Below are 22,976 nucleotides of genomic sequence, written 5' to 3' on the forward strand. Positions count from 1 at the left end.
CACAATAAGTTTATCTCTTCTAGTATAGAAATGGAAGGTTTCCTGGGGAAGAGAAAAGTATGTGGGAACATGCAAACATACAAACTTCAATTATCTTCTTTCCCATTTTATAGCATGTGGCTTTGCAACCTTAATAGCAACTTTAAATAAAATATCTCATTGCAGAAATTCCTTCATAGCATGTCATACTGACAGAGACCACGGGAATGCAGCTCCAGCAGACCAGCTGTGCTGTTGAGCTGCAGTGTAGGTGCATTTAGGACTATTGTGGGCTCCTGCAAGCAAGAGCTGAGACAGATTTATTTGCTCTGAAGGGTTGATGGGGTGTGTGTCTGCTCTGGTCATACACCATACTTGGATAATACCTCCATTTAGAAATGACTGGAGTTTTTGGTAAAAAAAAATTAAAACAGTAAAAATTTGCAGAGTTATGGGTGTTTTAAGGAGCATCTTAAAATAAGGAATGTGAACAACTGTATGTTTTTGGATGCAGGATATTCAAAATTATTTTGTAAGAGTAGCATTTGTACCATGACACCTACTGGGGGCTTTGCTATGGCTGTGTGTTTTTCATTAAATTTGCTAAAATACTGGTGATATAGTTTTAAACTCCAATATGGTTGAATGGGCAGGAACTGTAAAACACATTTTCTGCTGTATTTGTAAAACATGGATGTACAAAGACATTAATATCTGTAGGAAATGATCATGATTCAATGCCTAACAGATTGAAAAAAAATTAAAATATCGAAAGGAATGTCAAGTAGTTTCAGGATATGATTCCGTAGTGGCTTTTAAGGATGTTGGTAGTATGGAAAATTAACACAATCAAGTGGAGTTAAGAGTACAGGCAATTTCAAAATAATCTAAATTGCCAGAGTATGGCTCAAAGCCAAAAAGCCTTTATAGGAAAAATACAGCAATTCCCAGCAATATGCTTTATCTCATGAACTGTAAAGATAGCGAGTGATGCTTTGTATTTTCTGATTTAATTTTTTAATTTTTTTTAATAAGAAGCATGGAGCTTTCATCAAAATCTGAAAATCAGATCAGTTCAGTAATGCAGGAGTGCATGTCTAAGTGGATTTCATGCTGTTGCAGCCTGGACTTTGAAAACTATTGCTTGACATGTCAGGGAAAAAATAATACACTAAGCAAATTAAGAGATTCTAGAGATATTCTTATTTTACACCTATATTTAGAGAATTCATATTTTACAAGAAAAAAAAATCTGAGGTAATTTGAAAGTCTTCTGAGATCTTTGGATGACCTGGAAGGGCAGTAGTTCCCAAACAGCTATTCTCCAGGTTTCTTACAAGCCTGATTCAGTCTCTTTTTAACAAAGAGAAAAAACGGGCTAGAACAGAAATATGCCTTGGAAGGGACCCTGAGATGGATTATGTTTAATCAAATGATGTCAATACAGATTTGACTATGTAATTTTTTTTTGTTTCTACATATAGCTGTTGATGTGGGAGTTTCTAAGAAAGTGTTTTGATCAATAGTCATCTTCACTAGAACACGTTTGGAAGTACAAAGCAGTTCCATTTTATTAACAGTATTTGATCCGTGACTAATTGCTTTTATCCTGTGAAGCTGTGTTTCTGTAAATGTATCTTTATGGTTTTAATGAGTGTTTTAAAGTCTACAGCTAACCCTATAGCTATGTGAACAAATTCTTCAAGGACTAGAAGATGAGTTCAGTTCAGCGGTTCAATTTTCCTTTGTATGTGTTTTTAAGGCTTTTAATTATTCCTGTAGGATCTCAGAAACATGAGGTATCCTACAGTGAAAATGACAAGACAGGTTCTTAACTCAAAAAAGTTCACACCAGGCTCTAGTTTGGCATGTAACAGTGGTCAGTTTGGACAGACTTCACAGCTGGATGAAAGGTTAGTTTCAGTGACAGTTTTACAAACAGGATGTAGAGGCTGTAATGAGATGAGCTGCATTAAAGCAAATCTTTTAGCATTTAGCATCCGTAGCTGAGGTTTTGACAAACAGGAAACCATTTCAGGGTGGAGACTCCAAAAGCACCTAATGTTCTTTAACATAATTTTGTGAATGCCTGTGTTTCTGTAGCCATAGGTTTCTGTAATATAGCTAGGGTTTATTTTTTCAAATGGAAGGCCCTCCCTCCCTTTGCTCCCTAAAAGGCTACATGTAAAAAAATTTAGAGGGAAACTTCCATTGACTATTGCATTCTATTGTTTTTCCTAGAAAAGGCCCCTTTTCTCGGCAGTCATTCATAATTTTGAAGTCCTTCCAGAAGAAGACAGGGCACTTTGAATTGGTTCAAAAGAATCAACATTCAATGGCTAGTGCTAATCCTTGCCAATAATTTTCTGAAGTTATTGCAAATAAAGAAACTGCACACCTGATTGGTGGCACAATTTACAGGGCCCTCATGAAGAAAGACTCATGGATATTTGTATGGTCAAATCATTCTGGTTCACACATTTCTCCCTAGAAAAGCAAATAAGAAATTTTAGTCCCTCTCAACTGCCTTAATTTTCCCCCCAAATTAACAGTTGTTGTTGTTGTTGTTATTATTATTATTATTATTATTATTATTATTATTATTATTATTATTATTATTATCATCTCTGATGCTTTACTACATGACAATGCTGATAGACGTTTATATAAAATATGACTGGAATATAAACTAAAATACCCCAACTATAATAGTATGATAAGAAATAGAATGATTTACACAAGGCAAAAAGTCATCCAGGATATTGAAAGCAATTGGGTACCTGCATCAGGGTGATAAATTCTGTGTTCTGTTGGAGAGCACACATGACAGTTTCATCAAAATCAAAAGAAGAGATGGGTGAATATTTATTAGTTTTCAATTAAAAATGCTTTTCACCCATTTTCAAAAGAAAACTGAAATTGAGCATGACTTCCCTAATTGCTTGGATATGGATTTTATGTGCCCTGTAGGGAATACAGCACTTTTGAAGACTGATGTAATTCATCATCTAGATGCATTGGTTCAACATTTGAGTAGCCTGGAATGATTCCAGTAGAACTTGGAGTACTGAAGCATTTTCTCTCCTTTTGCTACTACTGATAGATCTTAAACTTTCCTGTGTAATTCATTCACAGTGTTTTCCATTCCCTTTGAGCTTATTAGACAAGTCAAATGACAGTTTCCATCAGAAAGAGTAGTCCTTGGTCTCCACTTGTATGCATGCAAACAACTTGGTGGTATTGGCATTCACCCGCAAACTTAGAAATATATTTTTAAATTAACTGAGATTTAAATATATCTCAGATGATTTGGGCTATGAATTCCCTGTTGTGTGGAGAATAGGACTAATAAATTAGTTGTTAAAATGAGTCTTAATCCTGACAAAAGAGATGCAAATACAGCGTTTTTGTGGCACCAGAAAAGAAGTTTGTGTTTATATACCTTTAATAAAGCTAGCTTACAGAAGACAGTTTCAGGAGTAATCTGCAGTATATATATAAATCACTAAATAAACCTTAAATTCCTTTTTTAAAAAACATCTTTTTATCTGCCTTTCTATAACTTATTTCAATTAAAGGTCAAATGTAAAGGTCACAGACTAAATTCTGTGTTCAAATGTTATTAATATCATTGCATAGATGAAATGAGGAAGATTACTTTTTTAATTTGAAGATTAGCATGAACTGTGATTTAATTAGTGAGAATTCCTCTCATTTCCAGTCAATGTTTTGCATTTCCTTGATTTCAGTGTATTGTGATTTCCGAAACTGATACAGTCTGATTATACGATAATTTGTAGGTGGGAAACTTTCGGGAAATTTGTTCCTGTCTTCAGGGATAAAATGTTCAAATTAGACAAATTTTTATGCACCAGTATTTACCAGTGTTTGTATGCATTGTTCATTCTGAATGGGTTTTGACTTTTAAAACAATTTTGTGGTTTTTCACTGTTGAAGGAATAATAATTGCGGTAAAGTACGACAAGCTAAAGAAGGAAGTCATACCTCAAATAAGGAGACATAATCTCAGCAAATAATGACATTATTTAAAGAACTGCACAGTGAACTTTGCTGGTTATGAGCAGTCTTTATCTTCTGCTGAAGCCACTGCTGTTAACTTTTGCTGTAAGTTAGATATTGGACCTACAATAAAGATACATGTGGGAAATGATCTGTTCCTCGGGCAGATTTTGCCAGAGCACACTCTAGTCTTGCACTTCTGCTCTGAGAATGATGGGTGTCTCTGATCAGGTGGCCAGCTTTGGCAGGATAATAAATCGATGTTCTTTCTTCTCTGTCCCAGAGGAAGTGAGGAGAAGGGAAAATGTCTTCCTTCCAGAGGATATTTGCCTTTGCCATAGTGGTAGAAAAAGCTGATGAATAAATCAGTCAGAAAAAAAAAAAAAACAAACAAAAAAAAACAAACAAAAAAAAAAAAAAAAAAACAAACAAAAAAACAAAACCACCAAACAAAAAAACCAAACAGAAAAACAGATGGGTCAGTAAACTTCTGGCAAAGGAAAAAACAGTGAGAATATTGTATATGTCAGGACTCTGGTTGCCATTTCATAAACAACTTTCTTCCTATTTTTGTATAATTTACTTGAACATCCTGTTTCTTTCTTTATCCTGTGTGTGACTTTGGGATTTTGAAGAGGGCTGAAGCCTTAGAAAGGTTTCCTCTATTGTGTATAGGGAGAAGGTGGAGGCTTCTCTTCTAAAATTGAGAAATGTTTAAAGAGAGAAAATAGATGCTACTATAATGAATAATGCCAACTTTCTCCCAAGAGGAGAATGGAAAGAAACACCACAGAAAGAAAAGTGATTTTGGTTATATGCAGTAGGGATTTACTATTTCATATATTTCATTTGAAACATCTTTGCATTTTGAGACCATATTTGACATGATTTTCAAGCTGTTTTGCGAAACTAACTTCCACTCTTCAAGTAAAGATTTGTATTCTTGTGATAAAATTTGCAAAGTTTTGTGCCGTGGCAAAGACAGCCTTCTGAACTACATCCATGCTTTGTGCTTGGGCCCTGGGCTGAGTGGCCCAGCATAGCAGGAGTGCTATAAATTATCATGTTACTCATTACTTCAGGTACACCAATCCTTGTTGCAAAGAAGCAAAGTAGCTCCTCAGCCTTTCAGTCTTCAGTAAAGCAGCAGTGCTGGTTTTAGAGTGGCAGAACAGAGCAGGTGATTCCTAGTTCTAAGTGGTGTTAGTCAATACTTAATTTCTATTTTTCTATGCTGTTTAGGATAAATTTTTAAAGGCTGCAAGCTTTAGAAATATATCAGTAGACTTGTATTTCGGAATCCCTTAGATATTTGTCAAATTTCATTTGCTCATAGGATTTTTCTTGTATTGAATTATGCTCTCAAAAACACAGATTCAGTGCAGAGACCATTTTTCTCTGAGTCCCTGTGTAAGCAATTGTGCCACTTGTGCTTCCACCATTCTGAAGATTTTATCTTTTAATCTGCTTTTGGCTTGTGTTAGGGATGGGATTCTGGCTTGAAAAAATTCTGACAGATCCACTGTAGGTACATTCTGTCCATCTCTGTCTCCTTGTAACGACTACACTGATGAGCACATCCAAACAGGATTTCAGTTCCAAAAGACTGGAAATAGGGGAATAGGAGTGAGATCTCAGGTACTAGCCAGCTTCTGGCCTACTTTCCGTGATTCTTACCAGGGTTTAGAGGAATATTGAATTTACTAGAAAAACCTTCTTTCTCTTGCGAAAGCAGACCTTTCTGTCAAATGCTTTGGGGTACAGTTGTGTTTCTTTTAATATGTGCTGGAAAAGATAATTAGCAAATCGTTCTTAATATAAGGGAGAAACAGCAGCAGCACTTAATTATGAAGAAGTTTCATTTTGGCAAAAGAAGTTTAAAAGTGTAACCTCCGGTGCAAAACGTGTAACGTGTTTTGTAATATGTGGAAGTAATAATTAGAGAATAGGAATATTCTCTATAATACTTTTTATCTTAACTGCATGTGCTAGCACCGTTTGTCCTTTCATTTGAGCTACTTCATAAGAAAAAAGTTTTCCTGAACCACATGAGATACTGAAGCAAGACAATTTAATAATGTTTTCAGAATTTTCCTTAATACCTACTTCCTGTTTTCCATATTTTCCGGGTTTTGTTCTTTTATCTATTTGCCTTATTTATTGTGTTTTGTGGAGCAATGGTAAGTAATTCCTGGTTTTTCAAGAACGATTTTAAGGTTTAGCATGGGAAGAACTTATGATATTTGAAAGAAATAGTTTTAACACTCTTTTAAATAGCCTCTCAAAATATGGACCCTGGAAATTTTACAAAGTTTGTGGCAGAGCCTGATATTCATGCATACCTTGAGTAGTAAGTTTCTCAGAGAAGAACCTATAAAATGTATCTCTCTGTAAAGCACTGTTACATTGGCGGGAATGGCAGATTTCATTTCTCTTTAACAGCAAGATTTCGAAGCTGCCTTGGGCTCCTGGGTAGTTTCTGCATATTCATATGAGAAGCATCAAGCTGCTCTCACTGTTACTGAACACTTCTGTGTGTTGTAAACCCAGACGTGACAAACCAGGCTACACTCGCTTTCCCTGCAGGCTCTTGACATTCCATGAGCTCCAGAGAGCTCTCTGAATAATGTAGAGACAGCCAGCAATTACAGCCAAGGTGAAACTGAAGTTCCAATCACATATCAAGTTAGGCTTGCACTGTGTTTAACCCTCAGTGACCAAGGAGTTACTATGAAATTGTTGCAACTGATGTCACTCTGTAAGCATTAGATTACCAAGAAGTCACAGACAACTTCTCACGTGGTTATACGTCCTATTTCTTCTAATTAGAGCCTGACGGGATTTCCAGTTATTCACAATGATTTGCTCTACAGCTATGTGCCAGAAAAGTGCTATTCACACTCAAGTCCCATAGGTACCTGTGTTTGCCAGTCAAAACACTAACGTGGTCGTCTGAGTTTTTGCTTTAGTTTTCTGTCTAAAACAGCCTTGGAAGGACAAACTGAATCTTAACTGGCATATTATAGAAATCCTTATGAAAACTGCTTAGTGCCATAATATGAAATGCATTCATGGAAACATTAGATTTTATTAGGAAGAGTAAGAAAATAAAAGATCAAGGTAAGTTTACATGTGATTCACAGAACTAAGACTAACTTCACAAGGAATGTTGTGCAGAATTGTCATCTCCCCATTTATTTATCTTTATAACCAGCTGCAGTTTTAGTCTGAATTAGTAGCATTTATCAGCTGTACAGTCCTTTCAAAAACTTAGAAAGCAGTTGTTTCTTTAATTAAAAAAAAGGAATATGGTGAGCTAGTAGGAGCTATTAAATAGTGCAGATTAATTTAGTTATTGCGTTCCTCCTGGGTAGTTATGGAGTTTTGAACATATACACTGCTTAATTTTTAATCTTGTGATAAATTTCTCTTCATTCTTGTAACCATTCTGTACTATAGACTTGACCTGAAAATTTGTCCTCCTTTATGTTAAATGTAGAAATCTTGTAGTAATCTTTACGTATCATTTTTATTTATTAATTTTCCAATTAATGAATTAGAAAAGTAAATTTAAATATTCCCATTAATAAATACAATATACAGGATAAAGGGAAACAATTTTTCATAAATAGTCTGAGATCCTGAATTGTTGATAGACTATACTTGCTATGTAACAGCACATTTTATGAAACCATGAGCTACAGAAGGATCCATATGCTGACCTGAGAGCTAGAATGAAAATCTCTTCATGCCACAAAAATTCAATAGTCATGGCACAAGACACCTGAAAGTGCAAGAAAAGCTAAGGCAGCAGCTGGATCTTGATGCCATAGCAGATGAATCAGTATAATAAAATGTAATAATAAATCACTTATAGGTTGATGGGTTTATATCAAGCACTTTAAATCAATAATATAGAATTCCTAGAATGTATTTCTTTTTAGTGTATGATGAATTCCTAGAATGTATTTCTTTTTAGTGTGAGATGCTTGTATTATATTCATTCAAATAATCTAGGAAACTAGGTGTAAGATGATTTGCTTAAAATCTTAATGAATTCACCCTCATACATCTTGGGAAATTCCTGTGCCTGGATCCTGATGGTCTTGCAGATCCTACTCACCATGCCACTGATATCCTGAGTTCTGAAAGGCGCTACAGAGGTAAGATTAGTCTTGAGCTCATGAGCCTATGAGAACTTAACTGATTGATCCTTGATCCACAAATGGATTCAACACTGTTTATGAAACATATATGTCTTCTTTATCTGTTGGAAACTGTGGGTTGCACAGAATTGTTCCCTTTCTCATTAGGATGTCCCAGCTACCAAGTGAAAGCCCAGGCAGTAGGTGCATGGTCACCTCCCTCGGTCAATAGTGATTTCATTCAGCTGCAAGTGAACCATGAAGGTTTGCCTGGAGCTGAGCCGTTGAAAGAGGGCTGCCAATATCTGTTCCTCATGGTGTGGAGCTAACTATAGTAAGAAATTAAGTCAACCTTTATCCAAACAAGAAGGTCATTAAATCATCTGTTACTTATGATTTGGTATTCACATACAATTCTTGGGAAATTTCAGGAGAGATCCTTGGCTAAGAAGTATCAAAATGTGGAAGTCAGGTGTTTCTCATACTCATTCAGCACAGACTTTTATCCTGCCTGAGAGCAATTTCAAACATGTGACACATTTCTCAAGCTGCCTCTCTTATCACTAGAGAGTAACATGGTCTGTGATAAAAGGTGACACAACTATGAAAGTCATTCTTGCTCAGTTGTCTGTATCAGACTAAAAGGGCTGGGGCTTTGATGCCTAGCCAAGTTATTGTCTGGGAAGGGGAAATAAATTCCAGTAACTCGCATCTTTCTTACCCTTGCCTGTTGAGAAAAATTCAGCTGCTTACGGTTTTATCACTTAGCCACTCCTACTTTGGCATATTCCTTTCATGGAAGTGTTAACAAACAAAGCAGTTAAGATGATACCTAAGTGTCTGGACGAAAAAAAAAGGAAAGAGAGAAATAGTCCAAGTAACAAAACAGCGTAGTTTTTATTTAGGGTAGAGCACATTCAAGAGACAAAAGCAAGGTGCCAGATCCTTAACAGAGTTGCAGCTGGTTTCAAGCATCACTTCATTTATCAGTATGTGTACAGACACACAAACATACATATTTTACTACTGCAAAATGCTTCCTCTTGGATACTTGTCAGTTTGGCTTGATAGAAGTAAAAATTGGCTCATTTCTGATAGTTTCTCTTTGGAAGGTCTGTTGCTTCAGGACTTCCAGTCCACTTCCAGAGAGGGGAAGGTGACAAAATCTAAGTAAAAGAAAGATTTCCTTAGTGTGTATCTTTAAAAAAATAAATAAAATAAACTGAGCAGTCCCTGTAATTCTTACCTATATGGAAGATTTAAAAATTAGGAATCTTGAATCCTGCAAAGTTAGGTAATTTAATTTCTTTCTGACATCTGTGTAATATTTCTACCTGTTTGTGAGCCAGTCCACTGTGGGACAGCAAAGATAACATTTCTATAACACAAGGCAGCAAACATACACAGCCAAGCTCAGTATTTCAGAATATGAACCATTGTAAGAGAATAAAAAAGAATATATTCTGGAAGATAAGTTGAAGGATAATCAATTAGTAGCAGTGCACTTTTCAGTAGCCTGTCTAGGAGAATCCAAGTTCTGTATTTCTTGCAGGTGGAATTGTCTGTTATAGATCTTGCTCTCATCATTCCCCTTTTTCTTTTTTGGTCCACAGGGACACCCATGTACCTCATGACCAAAGAGCAAGAAGGACGTGGGAAAGAGGGAAGTAACTGACCTGCAAGTGTGTTGGAGAACTGCTGCTGGTGAGTAAAAAAAGGCTTGGTCAAAAAGTTCCCCACTGTCTCGATAAACTTCTTCTGACCATGTGAAATACTGGCCTTAATAAAGTACACCACAAGATTTAATGGTATTGGAATTTCCTGTGGGATGTTGGGGCAATTAAGTAACTTGTTCATATTCCTTCCTAAGTGTTTTCATCTGACTTTACTTCACCATATCCTAAGTTCTAGCTGTCACCTGCTTGTTAACCCCAAGCCCGCTCTATTTTTTGACTCTGTCCATTTTGAATGAGTTTTGGCTGAGGTTTTTTTGTCGTTTTCTCCAGTAAGAACACATGATTTTGATATGCCTTGGTTTATTCAGATCAAAATAAAAGTAGATCTGAATTCTTACTTTAGAATTCCCAAAGACATTTTGAATAGTCCAAGGCTCATGTTTGAATTTGACGCTTGTTATACATCAGATAATATTTCAGGAGGGAAACTTTTTTTTACCTATGTCACTATAAAGACAACAGGAGCTCAGCTATCCTAGCTAATAAAGTTTGCCTTGGAATACAGCAATTGGCACTTTAAGTATGTGGATTTCAAGGCTATCCAACAGTTTCATTTTTAGATCCAGCACCACTGAAATCATACTTTTGATTTTTTAAAAATAAAGTTTGGAATTTTCACAGCACATTTTTTGCCAGTAACAAAAGACTAAGATAAAAAGTAGGGACTTTTTTCTCTAGTGGCTTTTATTTATTATTAGATGAAGTTTTTGTTCTTTCTGTGAAGTGGACAATGCCTCTGAATAGAAGAAAATAAGAAATTAGCTATTCTGTAGTCTACGCAAGTTAACACATTTCTGAATTATTTTATCTGGCAGCTTTGTGGATTCTGGTTGCTTTCGGACTGACCAGACAGGAAGTGTCCTAACTGAGAAGCTGGTGCCTGTAAAAGATAATGAAGGAAGTAGATGCATTTATTTTTACATACAGTATTTAAGAAATTCCAGAAAAGGAAAAGAAGCAGATGATAAAACTTTCTGAAGATGTTTCTTTTTCTTTTCCTTCTTGCAATAGATGACAAGTTAGATGTGGAGTACAATTGTGAGGTGTGATGTGGGTTACAGGGTAATGCGTTGGTGTTCTTTTTGTAGTTAGGTACAAAGTTACAATTCCTGAAACAGACACAACCCTTTAAATAGATCTGCATGCAGATCTCATCCTTCCCATCCAGAGATGAAAATTATAGGGAGTCAGTGATGCTCTCCTCCCCCTCTTGGGGCTATACAGAGGTTGTATTATTGTCAGATGGTGAGAAAGCAGGTGGAGAGAGTCAGGAGAAGCAAAGTGTTGGGGAAGCTTTGGGAACCAAAAATCCAGGTGCTCTGAGGAAGGAGAGAGTGTATAACCCATAGAGCAGCCTACTGAGGTTGCTGAGAACTGAAAATGTTGAGGCTGGCATATAATTCCCTGATGTATTAGCCATGTAATCAGCAGTCTTCATACATGTCCTCCAGCTTCATGTTTTTTCAGTTACTTTATCAAGATATGACCTTATTAAAGATACTACCTTGCATGTGGTGCCTCTTTGTTGATGCATGTGAGTTTTCCCTCCGAGGTAGCTCTCATTTGACTTACAGCACAGTCCTCTGGCTCTTTTTCTTTAGGCACATCATCCTGCAGAGGTATCAGACACTCTTTGCATGGGGTGGGAGCTCTTCATCCCAGCTTCTTCTGTAAATCATCCAAAACTCTGTAAGAGGCTTTCTTTACTCAGACCCCCAGTGTACGTCCCAAGAATATCTTTCCTAAGATGTGTGAGGGCTGCAGTTTGAATGGGGGACCTAAGTATGGACTTGCTGTAACACCTCTTTAATATGAGCTGGAAGAATTGTTGAGTCAGACTTTGCTGCATCCTCTCACCGGAATGTCAGGCCTTCCACAGAAGGATTCTGACCTCTCAAGTTGATAGGACACAGAGATCTTTAGTGATATGATTCTTTGTTGGGGTCCTGTAGAGAAGTTATGATTCCAGCACAGGGTATTTTTAGCAGAAGTCCCAAATTGTGCCTCTAGATGCAGATACAGGAATGAAGTGCCATGAAGAATTTTATTGCTGACACAGGAAACAGAGTATCAGATTAGATGAGTTTCCTTCTACCTTCTTTTTTCTTAAATTTCCTCTGTCAAAAGGATCATCTCTCTTCCCCATAGATCCTTGGCCACAAATCACAAAACCTGTCCTGAAGGTTTTAAGAGTCCAAATTCTGCAAAAGGTTAGACTTTCAGCTTTCCCCTAACAGCCTCCATGATACAGTGCAGTATACTAAAAATGCAGGAAGAGGTGTATAAATGTTGGATAACTAACATGTTGGATAACATGCATTTTGTTCAAATAATTCATTAAGATTTCAAGAACTTTTTATCTCTTTTGCTTAAAGGAAAGTAATAAAGGCGTCCTGTAAGTATTTAACAGGATTGCAGAAGTATGAGTTAAAGCAAATGCTTAGCACAGTTCTGAAATGGTTTCTTTTCTTAAATTCCCGACAAGTCTGATGTAAATTTTAGTTTCCCGAAGGACACTTGTGTTTTCTTTTGCCTGGCCAAGAATTGTGTTCAGTATTTCCAAACTCCCTTTTGCAACACATAATTGTTTTATCTTTGTTTGTCCATCAAAGCCTTAGAAGTCTCTTTTGATTACTAGATGTACTGAAAAACATATAGTTAGATCCCAGTGCTTAATTCTATTAATCTTTTTTGCCTTTAGTAATATCCTTGTAATACTTGTTTCATTCCAGTCCTCATTACACTCTGCATGTCTAGATTTCTTCCAGTTGGTCCCAGAATATTTATCTCACTGTGGATGTAGATGCATCCTCCATTTTTACCCCCAGCATCCTCCTCTGTTTGAATAAAAAGCTAGATTATCTGAACTCTCAAGGTCAAGTGCTAAAACTTGTCAGCTGATCTCTGTTTGTTTACAGACAGAATAGACAGTTCTGAAAATAACCCAACTTGGTGCCCATTTTCCTATTTTGAGGTTGATGCTGAGGGTAGTAGAAGCAACAATAATGTACATATTCTTTTAAAAATACATAGAAGGCTCTCATTTGAAGTTGTGTAAAGAGAAAGTTTTAGAAAACTTAAAATTTTTGGCAGATTTGTACTTCCTTTAGTAATATTTGTTGGCTAACTCTCTCTTGCCTAAACTGTCTGAGTTGAATTTTTCTGGTCACTCAGTATAGTAGTCCCTCTGGTAAGGATCCAGCTACAGCAAAGTTAGTGGCAGCTGTCCAGTTTAATTTACTGGGAGCAGGATCGGAGTTATTTCCTATTTCATGTTATCTGATGAAGGACTTGATTAAAACTTTTCCAGTATGCAGATAGGATCTCCTATGTTTAGGATTTTTTCTGTCTGATTTCCCAGAAACAAGGAAATATTGCCCCTTCTGTTTCAGCTTAGCTTCTGATGATTATTTAAGCAGTCCAAGTTGAAGAGTTTCATTTCTTGCTTCTCTCTATGGTTTCAAAGTAGTTATTTGCAACTGAAGTGAGAGAATACACTTTCCTTCAACAAAACCATTTTCTCTGCAGTAAAGTCACATTGTGTAGATGTGTTGTTTCCTATCCTGGATAGCTTTTGGATTTTTGGATTTGATAGCAGTACTTCCAGAGCAGTACTATGCTTGCATTATGTGACACTTAGGAGTGTTTTTGACACTTAGGCGTGTTTTATCCTTCCTCCTTGTCTTCCTCCTTCTCCGCCTCCTATTCCACCTTCTCCTCCTCTTCCTACTTTAACAACAACAAAGAAACCCCAAACTATGATGGTGGTAATAAAAATAAAACATTATGGTAGAAGCCACTGTAGCAATTTAATTGAATTTTGGTTAGGCATTTCTAGATACTTCAGATTTCCCTGTTTTATTGCCTTCTGGGTAATTCTTGGATTTTATTGGGGTGTTTATTATTGTTGTTGTTATTATTATTATTATTATTATTATTGTTATTATTATTATTATTACATACTTTCTGCCTGAGATCACAGTTTTATCTTTTCATTGTCTTTCATCCCGTTTATATTTATGAGTTTACTCTCCACATTTCAGAGTCTTCCCTGAGGGGACGGGCCCACAGCTGGACACAGCACTCAGTGTGGCCTCACTGGTGCCAAGTATAAGGGGACAGTCCCTGCCCTGGTCCTGCTGGCCACACCATTCCTGATCCAGGCCCGGATGCCACTGGCCTTCTTGGCCCCCTGGACACATGCTGGCTCATGTTCAGCTGCTGTTGACCAGCACCCCCAGATCCTTTTGCCTTGGGCAACTTTCCAGACACTCTTCCCCAAGCCGGTCATGCTGCAGGGGGTTGCTCCGAGCCAAGAGCAGGACCTGGCGCTTCACCGTATTGAACCTCATCCAGCTGACCTCAGCACATTTATCCAGTCTGCCCAGATCCCTCTACAGTACCTAATTTACTTAGGTAGTTAAATAAATAAACAACTGAGATTTAGAAACTTTTATCCATTCTTTGCATTCACAGCATTTTCCAACTGAAAATTAAACACTGAAAATATTGTTTTACTTTTTTCCTAACATTGCTGCCATATTAGCCTGTGAGAGTTGTCCTCAGAAATATTCCAAACTGTATATAGACTGCAAAGTGACATTGGGAATATTGGCTTGTTCAGTTAATTTGAACAGTATGAGCCTGATTCAAGCTGATGAAGTCAGATCTCTAGACTTCTGTTATCTGATACATTTCTTCAATTTTTGAGATCAAAAATACTTAGGAGCATGAGTAACAACACCTCTTAAGCTGCTAGCACAGTTTTCAAAGGGAATACTGAGTCATGTAATGTTATTTACAGAGGTGAGCACTGTTAGAAGTGTTTTGAGGACTCAGTCCCACAAAAATATTTTCGTTAAAAGCAAATTTGAATAACGTTTTCTTCTGAGATATAGTTGCATTCAATTACTTGGACTTACGCACATTCTTTCATTTCATCAGTTGTTTGCGGGATCAAATCTGAAACAGATTTTTTCAAGTGTAGGCACTGTATAAAAGCAAGTGTTACTATTTATTGTCCTGGGCTTTCAACAAAAGCAGCAGAGGGCGCTGAGCCAACGGGCACCGCCCGGTCTTCCTCCCTGCTCTGGATTTCCCCGTCCAGGGATTTCCCACTCTGCCTCCAGGACAGGCTCCTCTTTATAAAGAGCACGCTGGAGCTCTTGTAACAAACTGTTGCAGAGCAGAAAGTTCTCACAGTGCTTCTTCACAGAAAATAGAAATTAAACTTTTGAATTTGCCTTCTTTACCCAGTAACAGCAATTACAAATGTTTAAAGGGATGGGAAGGACAAGCCAGGCTGTGCTAGTAATTTTGTGTGTGTTAAGGACTGGTAAGTTGGGGAAGGTGGGGGTTGGTGGTGCTTGGTTTTTTTTGTTTTGGTTTGCTTTTGGGGGGGTTTTTTTGTGGTTTGTTTTGTTTTGTTTTGTTTCAACTTTGTCAAGTGTAAAATGACCTAAAATTTACTATTTGATCTTTATTTCTCTTTTCTCCGGCTACCTTTTCTTTCAGTGAATACAACTGTCAATTAAGTAGCTCTGTCAAAATGTCAGTAAGCTTTTTTTGACATTTACTTTGAGCTTTTCTGTGCTCTGCAATGACTCAGTCGTTTTCCTACTGAGTTTGCTAAAAGACAGTCTAGGAGACAACTGCAGTGGATCACTGCATGCTTGATTTTTTACTGTCATTCCTGACAGTATGAGGCAAATTTGGTACTAAATGTCCTGTTGAAAGTATTCCTGCTATTGTCTTTGCTATCTACCTGCTACCTCTCCCCTCAAATGTTACGAAGTTTTAGAACCAGATCCACCTGACAAAAAAAAAAAAAAAAAAAAAAAAAAAAAAAAAAAAAAAAAAAGTTGCATTGTGCCAGTCCCTTTATTTAAATTTGGTTTATGCCATTTTATACATGAGAACTGTCTGTTACTCATCTGAGTCTGCATTGTCTTTGAAAATAATAGCAATGTTTATGGGGTGTTTTGAATATGTAAACCACTGTATGAGATTTATTCGTTTAACTTCCACACGACCATAAAGAACTGAAGCCTCATGAATAAAGACCTCATGTCACAGTAGAACATGAGAAGAAACAGGAAGGTAAAAGTTGGGAAAGCTGCTGAATTGATGCATGTTTTCTCCTTTGTAGTTAAAGCTTTTGAAATGGAAATTATACCTGCTGAGAGAATTGTGGCACAGATTGGAGACACACTCATACTCACATGCAATACTACTGGCTGTGCATCACCAAGTTTTTCCTGGAGAACACAGATGGACAGTCCCCTTGGAGGAAAAGTCAGCAACCACAGGACACATTCTACATTGACTATGAATCCAGTTAGCATTCTGAATTCTCATTCTTATCTTTGTACTGTCATATGTGACAGTGCTGAGAAAGAGAGAAAGGAGAAGAGTGTCAAAGTTCAACTTTACTGTAAGTAAAATAGTAAAATTATCTTTAAATAGAAAACTATTGATAGAAATTCAAGAATTGTTTTAGATATTGTGGTTACCAGTTAACTTTTAATTCTAGGATAATGAGTCTGTTATAGCTCAACTTGTACTTCCTTCTAAGATTCCATTATATGTCTGTTCAGGACACTTTCTAAGCCCTTTTGTGCTTAGCTTTCTGCATTGAAGATTGTATGTACTGGTGTTATTTATTCCTATTTTTGATAATTCTTGAAAGCCAAAAAAATACACTGCCTGTATGCATTCCCGGAACTGGGGGAGAAAAAAATCCAAGCCTTTGTATTTTGCAGGGGAGTAACTCAGATGTCTAAGCCTACCAGCACAGAAAACAGGATCGCACTACTGTATGGATTGCTCTGGCTGCCTATAGTTAGGCAGCTGTATCACTGCCTAGATGCCACGCTGAATCTTACTAGATCTTTTGTGATCATGTTTCAGCAATAGTACAAATAAAATTCCAAAGTTAGTATATGACTGCTTAAAAAGAACCTGTAGGTCTTCAGATCAAGATATGTCTTGTAATAATATTGATGGAATATCATCTAAACTCAAGATATTTGGTGTCTGGACCTTGCTCTTATGTTCACCCTACTATTCATCTCTGCTAGTCTAAAGAAATTGGTTTTATTCTTTTAGCTTTCCCCAGTGATCCTATCATTGAGATCAGCCCATCCTTAGTTGCTGAAGAACCAGCCACTGTCACCTGTAAAATTCCTGATGTGTATCCTTCTGATCACCTGGAAGTTCTCCTAAAGAAAGATGAACATGTTTTTCATAAGGAAGATTTTTTTCAAGATGAGAGCACAAGTACAGAGACCAAAATTGTGACATATACATTTCATCCCAAGGCTGAAGATATTGGGAAAGAGATTACCTGTGTGGCCAGGTTACCAATTGCTGATATGGACTTTGAACCCAAAGAAAGAACATCTTCTCAGAAACTTAATGCAAATTGTAAGTATCTTTGTACAAGGGCTTTGGCTAGTTAGCTTTCAAAACTGCAAGCAAAACGTCTTACTAAGTCTGGAGAAATTGTTCCATTGTGCTACCAGGATATTCATAATTCATTTTTTTCTCAGTATTCTGTGACATGTACCTCTAGAAAAGCTAGTGTTAGAGATGTACATGTCATTCTTCATTTACATACTGAACTTATCTTCCTTTTGTTCTCTTACAGTTGGTCCACAGAATACTGTCATTACTGCATCTCCAGGGAGCTCACCCCTGGAAGGAGACTCTCTGAACCTCACTTGTGTGACTCAGAGTAACCCACCAGCACAAATAGTTTGGAGTAAATATTTGGCTGAGGAAAGCATTCAGCATCTGATAAGAAACAGTGTTCTTTCAATTCCCAATGTCCACTTCAATGATTCAGGATTGTACATCTGTGAAGTAATTAATCTGGTAACTAATAAAACAGAGAAAGCAACTGTGGACATTATTATACAAGGTACAACTCGGCTTGAGTCTCACTTTTATTATCCAGTAACTAGCTGGCTGATCTCTGTTATGTTAGGGGATGCTGAAACACTGAAAATTAGGAAAATATGGTGCCTTACTTGTTACATATTCTGGATTCAGCTTCAATTTAAGGCTGCTCCTCATGGGCTGTAATTTTTATTTCTATATTAATTTTCAGCTAATTCTCTCTGTTTTGCTGTTGTACAACATGCACACTTCTATACATTTCCCACAATGCAACACTAAAAGTCATAAAAGAATCTGAGAAAGTGGTGGGGGGACACACACTGTTATTTCCTTGAAATATAATGTGTGTACCAGTTTCTTAGGGACAACACAGTCTCCTTCTTTGAACTAGTAGTTTTAGTCATTAGTAATAAAATTAATAGACATTTAATGGTAAAACTGTTTTGGACATAATAATATTATTGTTGTTATTTTGTTGTTAGCATTACTCTAACAGCCTTTTCTTTTGTCATGCAGGTGCTCCAGTCATTACAAAACTTTCCATTGAACCTTCTACAACAGTTCAAGAAGGAGAAAATGTTTCCATACAATGTTCTGCTGAAAGTAACCCTCCTCCCAAGATTATTTTAAGGAGAAAATCTGACAATGCAAACATGGGGCCTTACAGTGCCAGCAGTATTCTTCTTCCATCTGTGATGTTCCAAAATGGAGGAGACTATGAATGTGTCGCAGAAAATAAGTTTGGGAATAGTAAAAGTGAAATCACACTTAATGTGAAATGTAAGTACGTGTAAAGTTTCCCTAGTCATTTAAAAATAAATTAGTTGATTCTTCAGTGATAAATACAACCATCAAATTAAACAAAACCCTGTGAGAACAAAAAAATCATCATAGACCTCTGCTTTTCCCTAAGAAAGGAGCGGTATGGATGAACAAAGCAAAGTCACGAAATCTTTAATATGATGACCGTCTTTATTACAGATCTGAATGAGTGAGAAACAGATCTACATGGTTAGAAGTATTTGGTTAGAATGTTTAGGCTATGGAGGGTTTGTATGGAAACTCTGATACTGTGTGCTTTACTTTTGTTTTGAGAGTGAAAAAGAAATTAGCTTTGGGCAGGTGACAGTCTGGTATCCAATAGGACACATTGAATCAATCTCTAAAAAATCCAGTGATGATTAACTATAGGACTCTTCCTTTCAGATGGACCAAAGAATACAATGATCACTGTTATCCCTACTGATGCTCTTAAAGAAGGAGAAACTGTGACAATGAAATGTACTAGTTCTGGTAATCCAGCTCCCGTGATCTCCTGGAAGAAAAAGAAAGCCACTGGGGAGTCTGAGGAAATCTCTAAAAATGCTACTTTAACTATACAGAACCTGAAAAGTCAAGATCTGGGGCTTTATGAATGTGAAGCTTATAATCTATTTGGCAAGGAGGAAAAAGCTGTGAAATTATATATTCAAGGTTTGTAGAAGAAGATAGAAAACAAGTATTTTGGTCTATGTATTTTAGGTCCAGATTTTCTTTGTGAAGAATGAGGTTATTTTGTGTCTTTGATGTCAATGGAGTTAAAATATGGCCCTAATGTCACTAAGTGATTTAGGAAACTTTAAACAATGAAGTGTGATGTCTGCCTTAGTACAGGCAGCTTATGAAAAGTTAATCAGCTGGGCTTCCATCACTCCTTCCAACTGACAGATGTGTGCATGAGGTAAAGAGGATATGCAGTGCCTGGAAGGAAATATCCTTCCAACCAGGCCTCAGTGGACATGTGCATAGGAAAGATTCAAGGAGGGAGTACATGCTGAAGCTGCTCTGTGGAAGCACTGTACTACAGCTCCTTGCACTTCCCTAAGCTAAAACTCTGTTTCCTGCTCTTACAAGCTGCATTTAAGCTACAAGAAGTGCTGATTCCTCAACTTAGATGGAATGATAGCAAAGTTTCATTTTCAATAGTAATCAGACTTCTCTACTTTAGCTCTGCTGCTTCTGCCTATTGCATAGCAACAGTGTCTTGCTAAGGGATCACTTCTGCCACCAATTCAGCTCTCTTCCCTGTTCTTTACTCTTTTTATAGCTGCACCAAAAAATACTGTTTTGATTTCCCTTTCAAGCAAAGCGAAACAAGGACAAAGTGTTACCATTCTTCACATATCTGCAGATGTTACATCTCTTAGGAGTAGTCTGTAAAAGAAAGTTGGCGGTGGGTTCACAACCCTTGAAACAGCAGATAGAAAATACACCACAGACAGGGCTCAGTTAAGGGATGCAGGAAAATACCCATGCATACTGTTAATGAACTGGGGGAGCAGTCTCAGCACACAGTATTTATGTCAAAGGTTAGTTAATGTAACTGCTGTGTAGGGTTCATATTAGAATTTGCTTTACGTAGAGTTACATCTTCAGTTTCATTAAGAATGAATTGTCTTTAAAAAAGCTGACATGAGTTGCACAGGTTCTTGTCATAAGTGGTAGGGTCTTAATGGTAATGAAAACTTCTGTCCAAAATAGCGGAAGCATAAAATAATTGCTGCTTCAACATTTTCTGTATTTCTACTTCATCTTTTGAGAACAGGAGATAAAATTGAGGAGCCTTGTGAAAAAAAAAAAAATTACAATTCTAGGACTCCTTCCTACGCCTTTTCTGTTTCTCTACAGTTGAAAGAGGACATCAGCCTCTGGGTTTGTTGGTCTGTGCCCTTTCGTGAATTCAAACAAATAAAGAGTGGATTTGAAATAAAAAAAATAAAAAGAGGCTCCACATAATGTAAAAGTATACAACATACTCTATCAATTGATAAAATGTTCTTTTTGTCAGCTGCTGTTGGCTTCAGTGGTGAAGGATAGCTGGTAACAGAGCAATGTCTAAAGCTACCTGCTCAACTACTGCAGTGGGCCCATTAGCTGGATTAGTATTTTGCATGTTAAAGCTGCTGACGCCTCATGAGTTTTGCTTCGGTTTGTTGCTAAATCCTACTTTGCATTTCTTTTCAGTTCCTCTCCAAAATATTACTGTGTTAGTATATCCATCAAAAAATGTTTAAGAAATAGAAAATATTATATGTAGCACATACACCCTCAGAGATGGTCCTGAAAAAAGCCCAGCAGGAGAAATTATTTTGTTATCAATGAATGCAAACTTTATACTCTGTAGTGTCACCAAAAATTATACCAGCATGTATGTCCTTCATATTTTCAGTAAGGTTGGAACAACATTACAGAGATTGAAAGAGCTGTTGTAGGTAGCTGGGTGCATCGCCTTAAACTTATTTTGTTTGTACTTTTTAGTGAAATCTGTGTCAAGGTGAGCACAACTAGTTCATAGCTGATCCTTGCATGACAGTACTGTGGTTAACCTAAAAAAGAAACCCTTTACCCCAAATCTAACCAAACAACCTGGTCAGAATATGCTGTATTTAAACCTCTTGTCAGTGTGGCTGTCATTGTCTTTCTTACCTGAGTTGGTGTGGTGGCTTTAAGGATGGGGCCACAAAGAGGTGATTCCCGGGTGCGTTTCTGTCCACAGGCATGGACAGTGAGACGAATCCAGAAAAGGTTGTGTTTCACAAAAAATCTAGATATTGAGCTTTCAAAACATGGTCTTCCCCTTGAAGGATGTGTTTCAGAGGGTTGAAATGTACCCAAATGTTTCCTGGGTATAATATGTGGTATTCCTCTTGCATTCTTTGTGAATTTCACAGTATTCTCCATTGTAGATATCAGATAGGTTTGAACTTGCATAGCAAATTCAAGACCAAGATAGTGGCTAGGATTTAAAGTATGTTATATGAAGTTACTATAGAAAAATATGTAAGGAAAACACAAAAAGTATGTTTTGTGCATGAAAACAGAAATATGTTCCAAATGAAGGTCATTAATAACACTGCTTTTACCGTGATGCACATGTATCTGTTTCAAACAATATTTACACTTTTTTTTTTCTCCTTTTGTCTCCATTTTCAGCAAGATTGGAAGAACCAGATCAGATGATACCACTGATTATTGCTTTCTCATCCGTATTAGCAGTAGCAGTACCTACAGTTGCAATTCTGATCTACGTGTCAAGACAGGCAAAGATCAACGGATCCTACAGTCTTGTAAAAGCACTCAGGTTGAAAGTTTGATCATGTGAATATAAGTCTTTAGTTGATAATAAGCACATTTATTTATTGCTGTGGCTGGTTCTACTCTTCTGTAACATATGGTAACAAACGAGTGACTTAAGAACAGCACTGTGTGATAGCAAATGGGCTTATTTTCATGTTTTGAAAAGTGTTTTGGTTTTTAAATTAAAGGAAGAGCTAGAATCCTGACCTAGAAATTGGTAAATCACTTCTGTGTTGAAGCATTCTGAACAAAGAGTTCTATGGAGAACTAGGTTTGTACATAGTGTATAATTTGTGTTATAAATATGTTCAACTAAATATCAGTTTGTAAAACTGAAGTCTTCTTGCAACTGTACAGAGAAATTTTCTTAATTCATAGATATAAATCAATATTGCTTGAACTGATCAGGTGATTTTTATTTTGTATTACTCTGCAGCATGAATGTTTTTTATATAATTTGTCTGGTTGTCGTAATGTTTGGAAAAAGTTCTCTTTTCACCGGTATTGCTATAAATTCTGTACTTTCAATGAAGTTACACAGTCACTGGGCTATGCATTTCTAAGAAATTTAAACTAATTTAAACCTTTGAAGCTCATTCGTGAAACATTTTATTCTAAATGTTATTCAAAAATTGTTTGGGATTATAATCTAGTAAATTCTAGGACTGCTAAAGTATTCTTGCTGGCTTCAATCATTCTCAGATCAATGTCAGAATTCCGTTATTTTGTGATAAGCCAAATCAGACCCTCCTTGTGAAATATAAGTGGATTGTAAATAATCTTTACAGATTTCCACTGCAAAATAAAACTACCAGTAGATTTCTTTGACTAAATTCCCCTGGTGATGCTTGTTTAAGGTTATTCCAGAAAACACCTTACTGGGGAAGGAAATTGTCTTTGGCAGCAGCACTTGTGGGTGTCATGGGAAAGGCACAAGCAAGGCCAGCGGCAACCTCAAGGCATAGGCAGAGGGCACCTTGGTGATGGTGGTTGAGTTGTTTCCCGAAGGAATGCCCTTCCCAAGCTCCTCACTGTGGAAATCTAAACTATATTCATGACAATTTCCTTTTTAACAGAGAAC

The 22,976-nt window shown here is 36.8% G+C and overlaps 1 protein-coding gene across 4 annotated transcripts; it reads left to right on the forward strand.

Moving 5' to 3' along the window:
• Nucleotides 1–1,258: 1,258 nt before the first annotated feature.
• Nucleotides 1,259–22,714, forward strand: VCAM1 (vascular cell adhesion molecule 1). Of its 4 annotated transcripts, XM_066192366.1 has the most exons (8): nucleotides 1,259–8,162; nucleotides 9,758–9,848; nucleotides 16,029–16,313; nucleotides 16,988–17,305; nucleotides 17,529–17,801; nucleotides 18,296–18,559; nucleotides 18,986–19,252; nucleotides 21,752–22,714. In XM_066192366.1, exons 3-8 carry the CDS (start codon nucleotides 16,043–16,045, stop codon nucleotides 21,910–21,912), a joined length of 1,554 nt encoding a protein of 517 aa, XP_066048463.1. In that variant the 5' UTR covers nucleotides 1,259–8,162; nucleotides 9,758–9,848; nucleotides 16,029–16,042; the 3' UTR covers nucleotides 21,913–22,714. The 4 variants fall into 4 exon arrangements, with proteins under 4 accessions (XP_066048463.1, XP_066048461.1, XP_066048460.1 ...); XM_066192364.1 differs by lacking the exon at nucleotides 1,259–8,162 and having other exon boundaries at nucleotides 9,138–9,848; XM_066192363.1 differs by lacking the exons at nucleotides 1,259–8,162; nucleotides 9,758–9,848 and adding an exon at nucleotides 14,557–15,215.
• The last annotated feature ends 262 nt before the right edge of the window (nucleotides 22,715–22,976 follow it).

Source organism: Chamaea fasciata, unplaced genomic scaffold, assembly GCF_029207755.1.
Source record: "Chamaea fasciata isolate MVZ Bird 193981 ecotype frontalis unplaced genomic scaffold, bChaFas1.0.hap1 SCAF_10, whole genome shotgun sequence".
NCBI lineage: Eukaryota > Metazoa > Chordata > Aves > Passeriformes > Sylviidae > Chamaea > Chamaea fasciata.

Coding starts and splice junctions, on each gene's coding strand:
- VCAM1 (XM_066192362.1), top strand. CDS start 15,962: ATGAGAAGAAACAGGAAGGTAAAAGTTGGGAAAGCTGCTGAATTGATG. Junction 17,802..18,295: donor TGTGGACATTATTATACAAG/GTACAACTCGGC, acceptor TTTGTCATGCAG/GTGCTCCAGTCATTACAAAA. Junction 19,253..21,751: donor TGTGAAATTATATATTCAAG/GTTTGTAGAAGA, acceptor CTCCATTTTCAG/CAAGATTGGAAGAACCAGAT.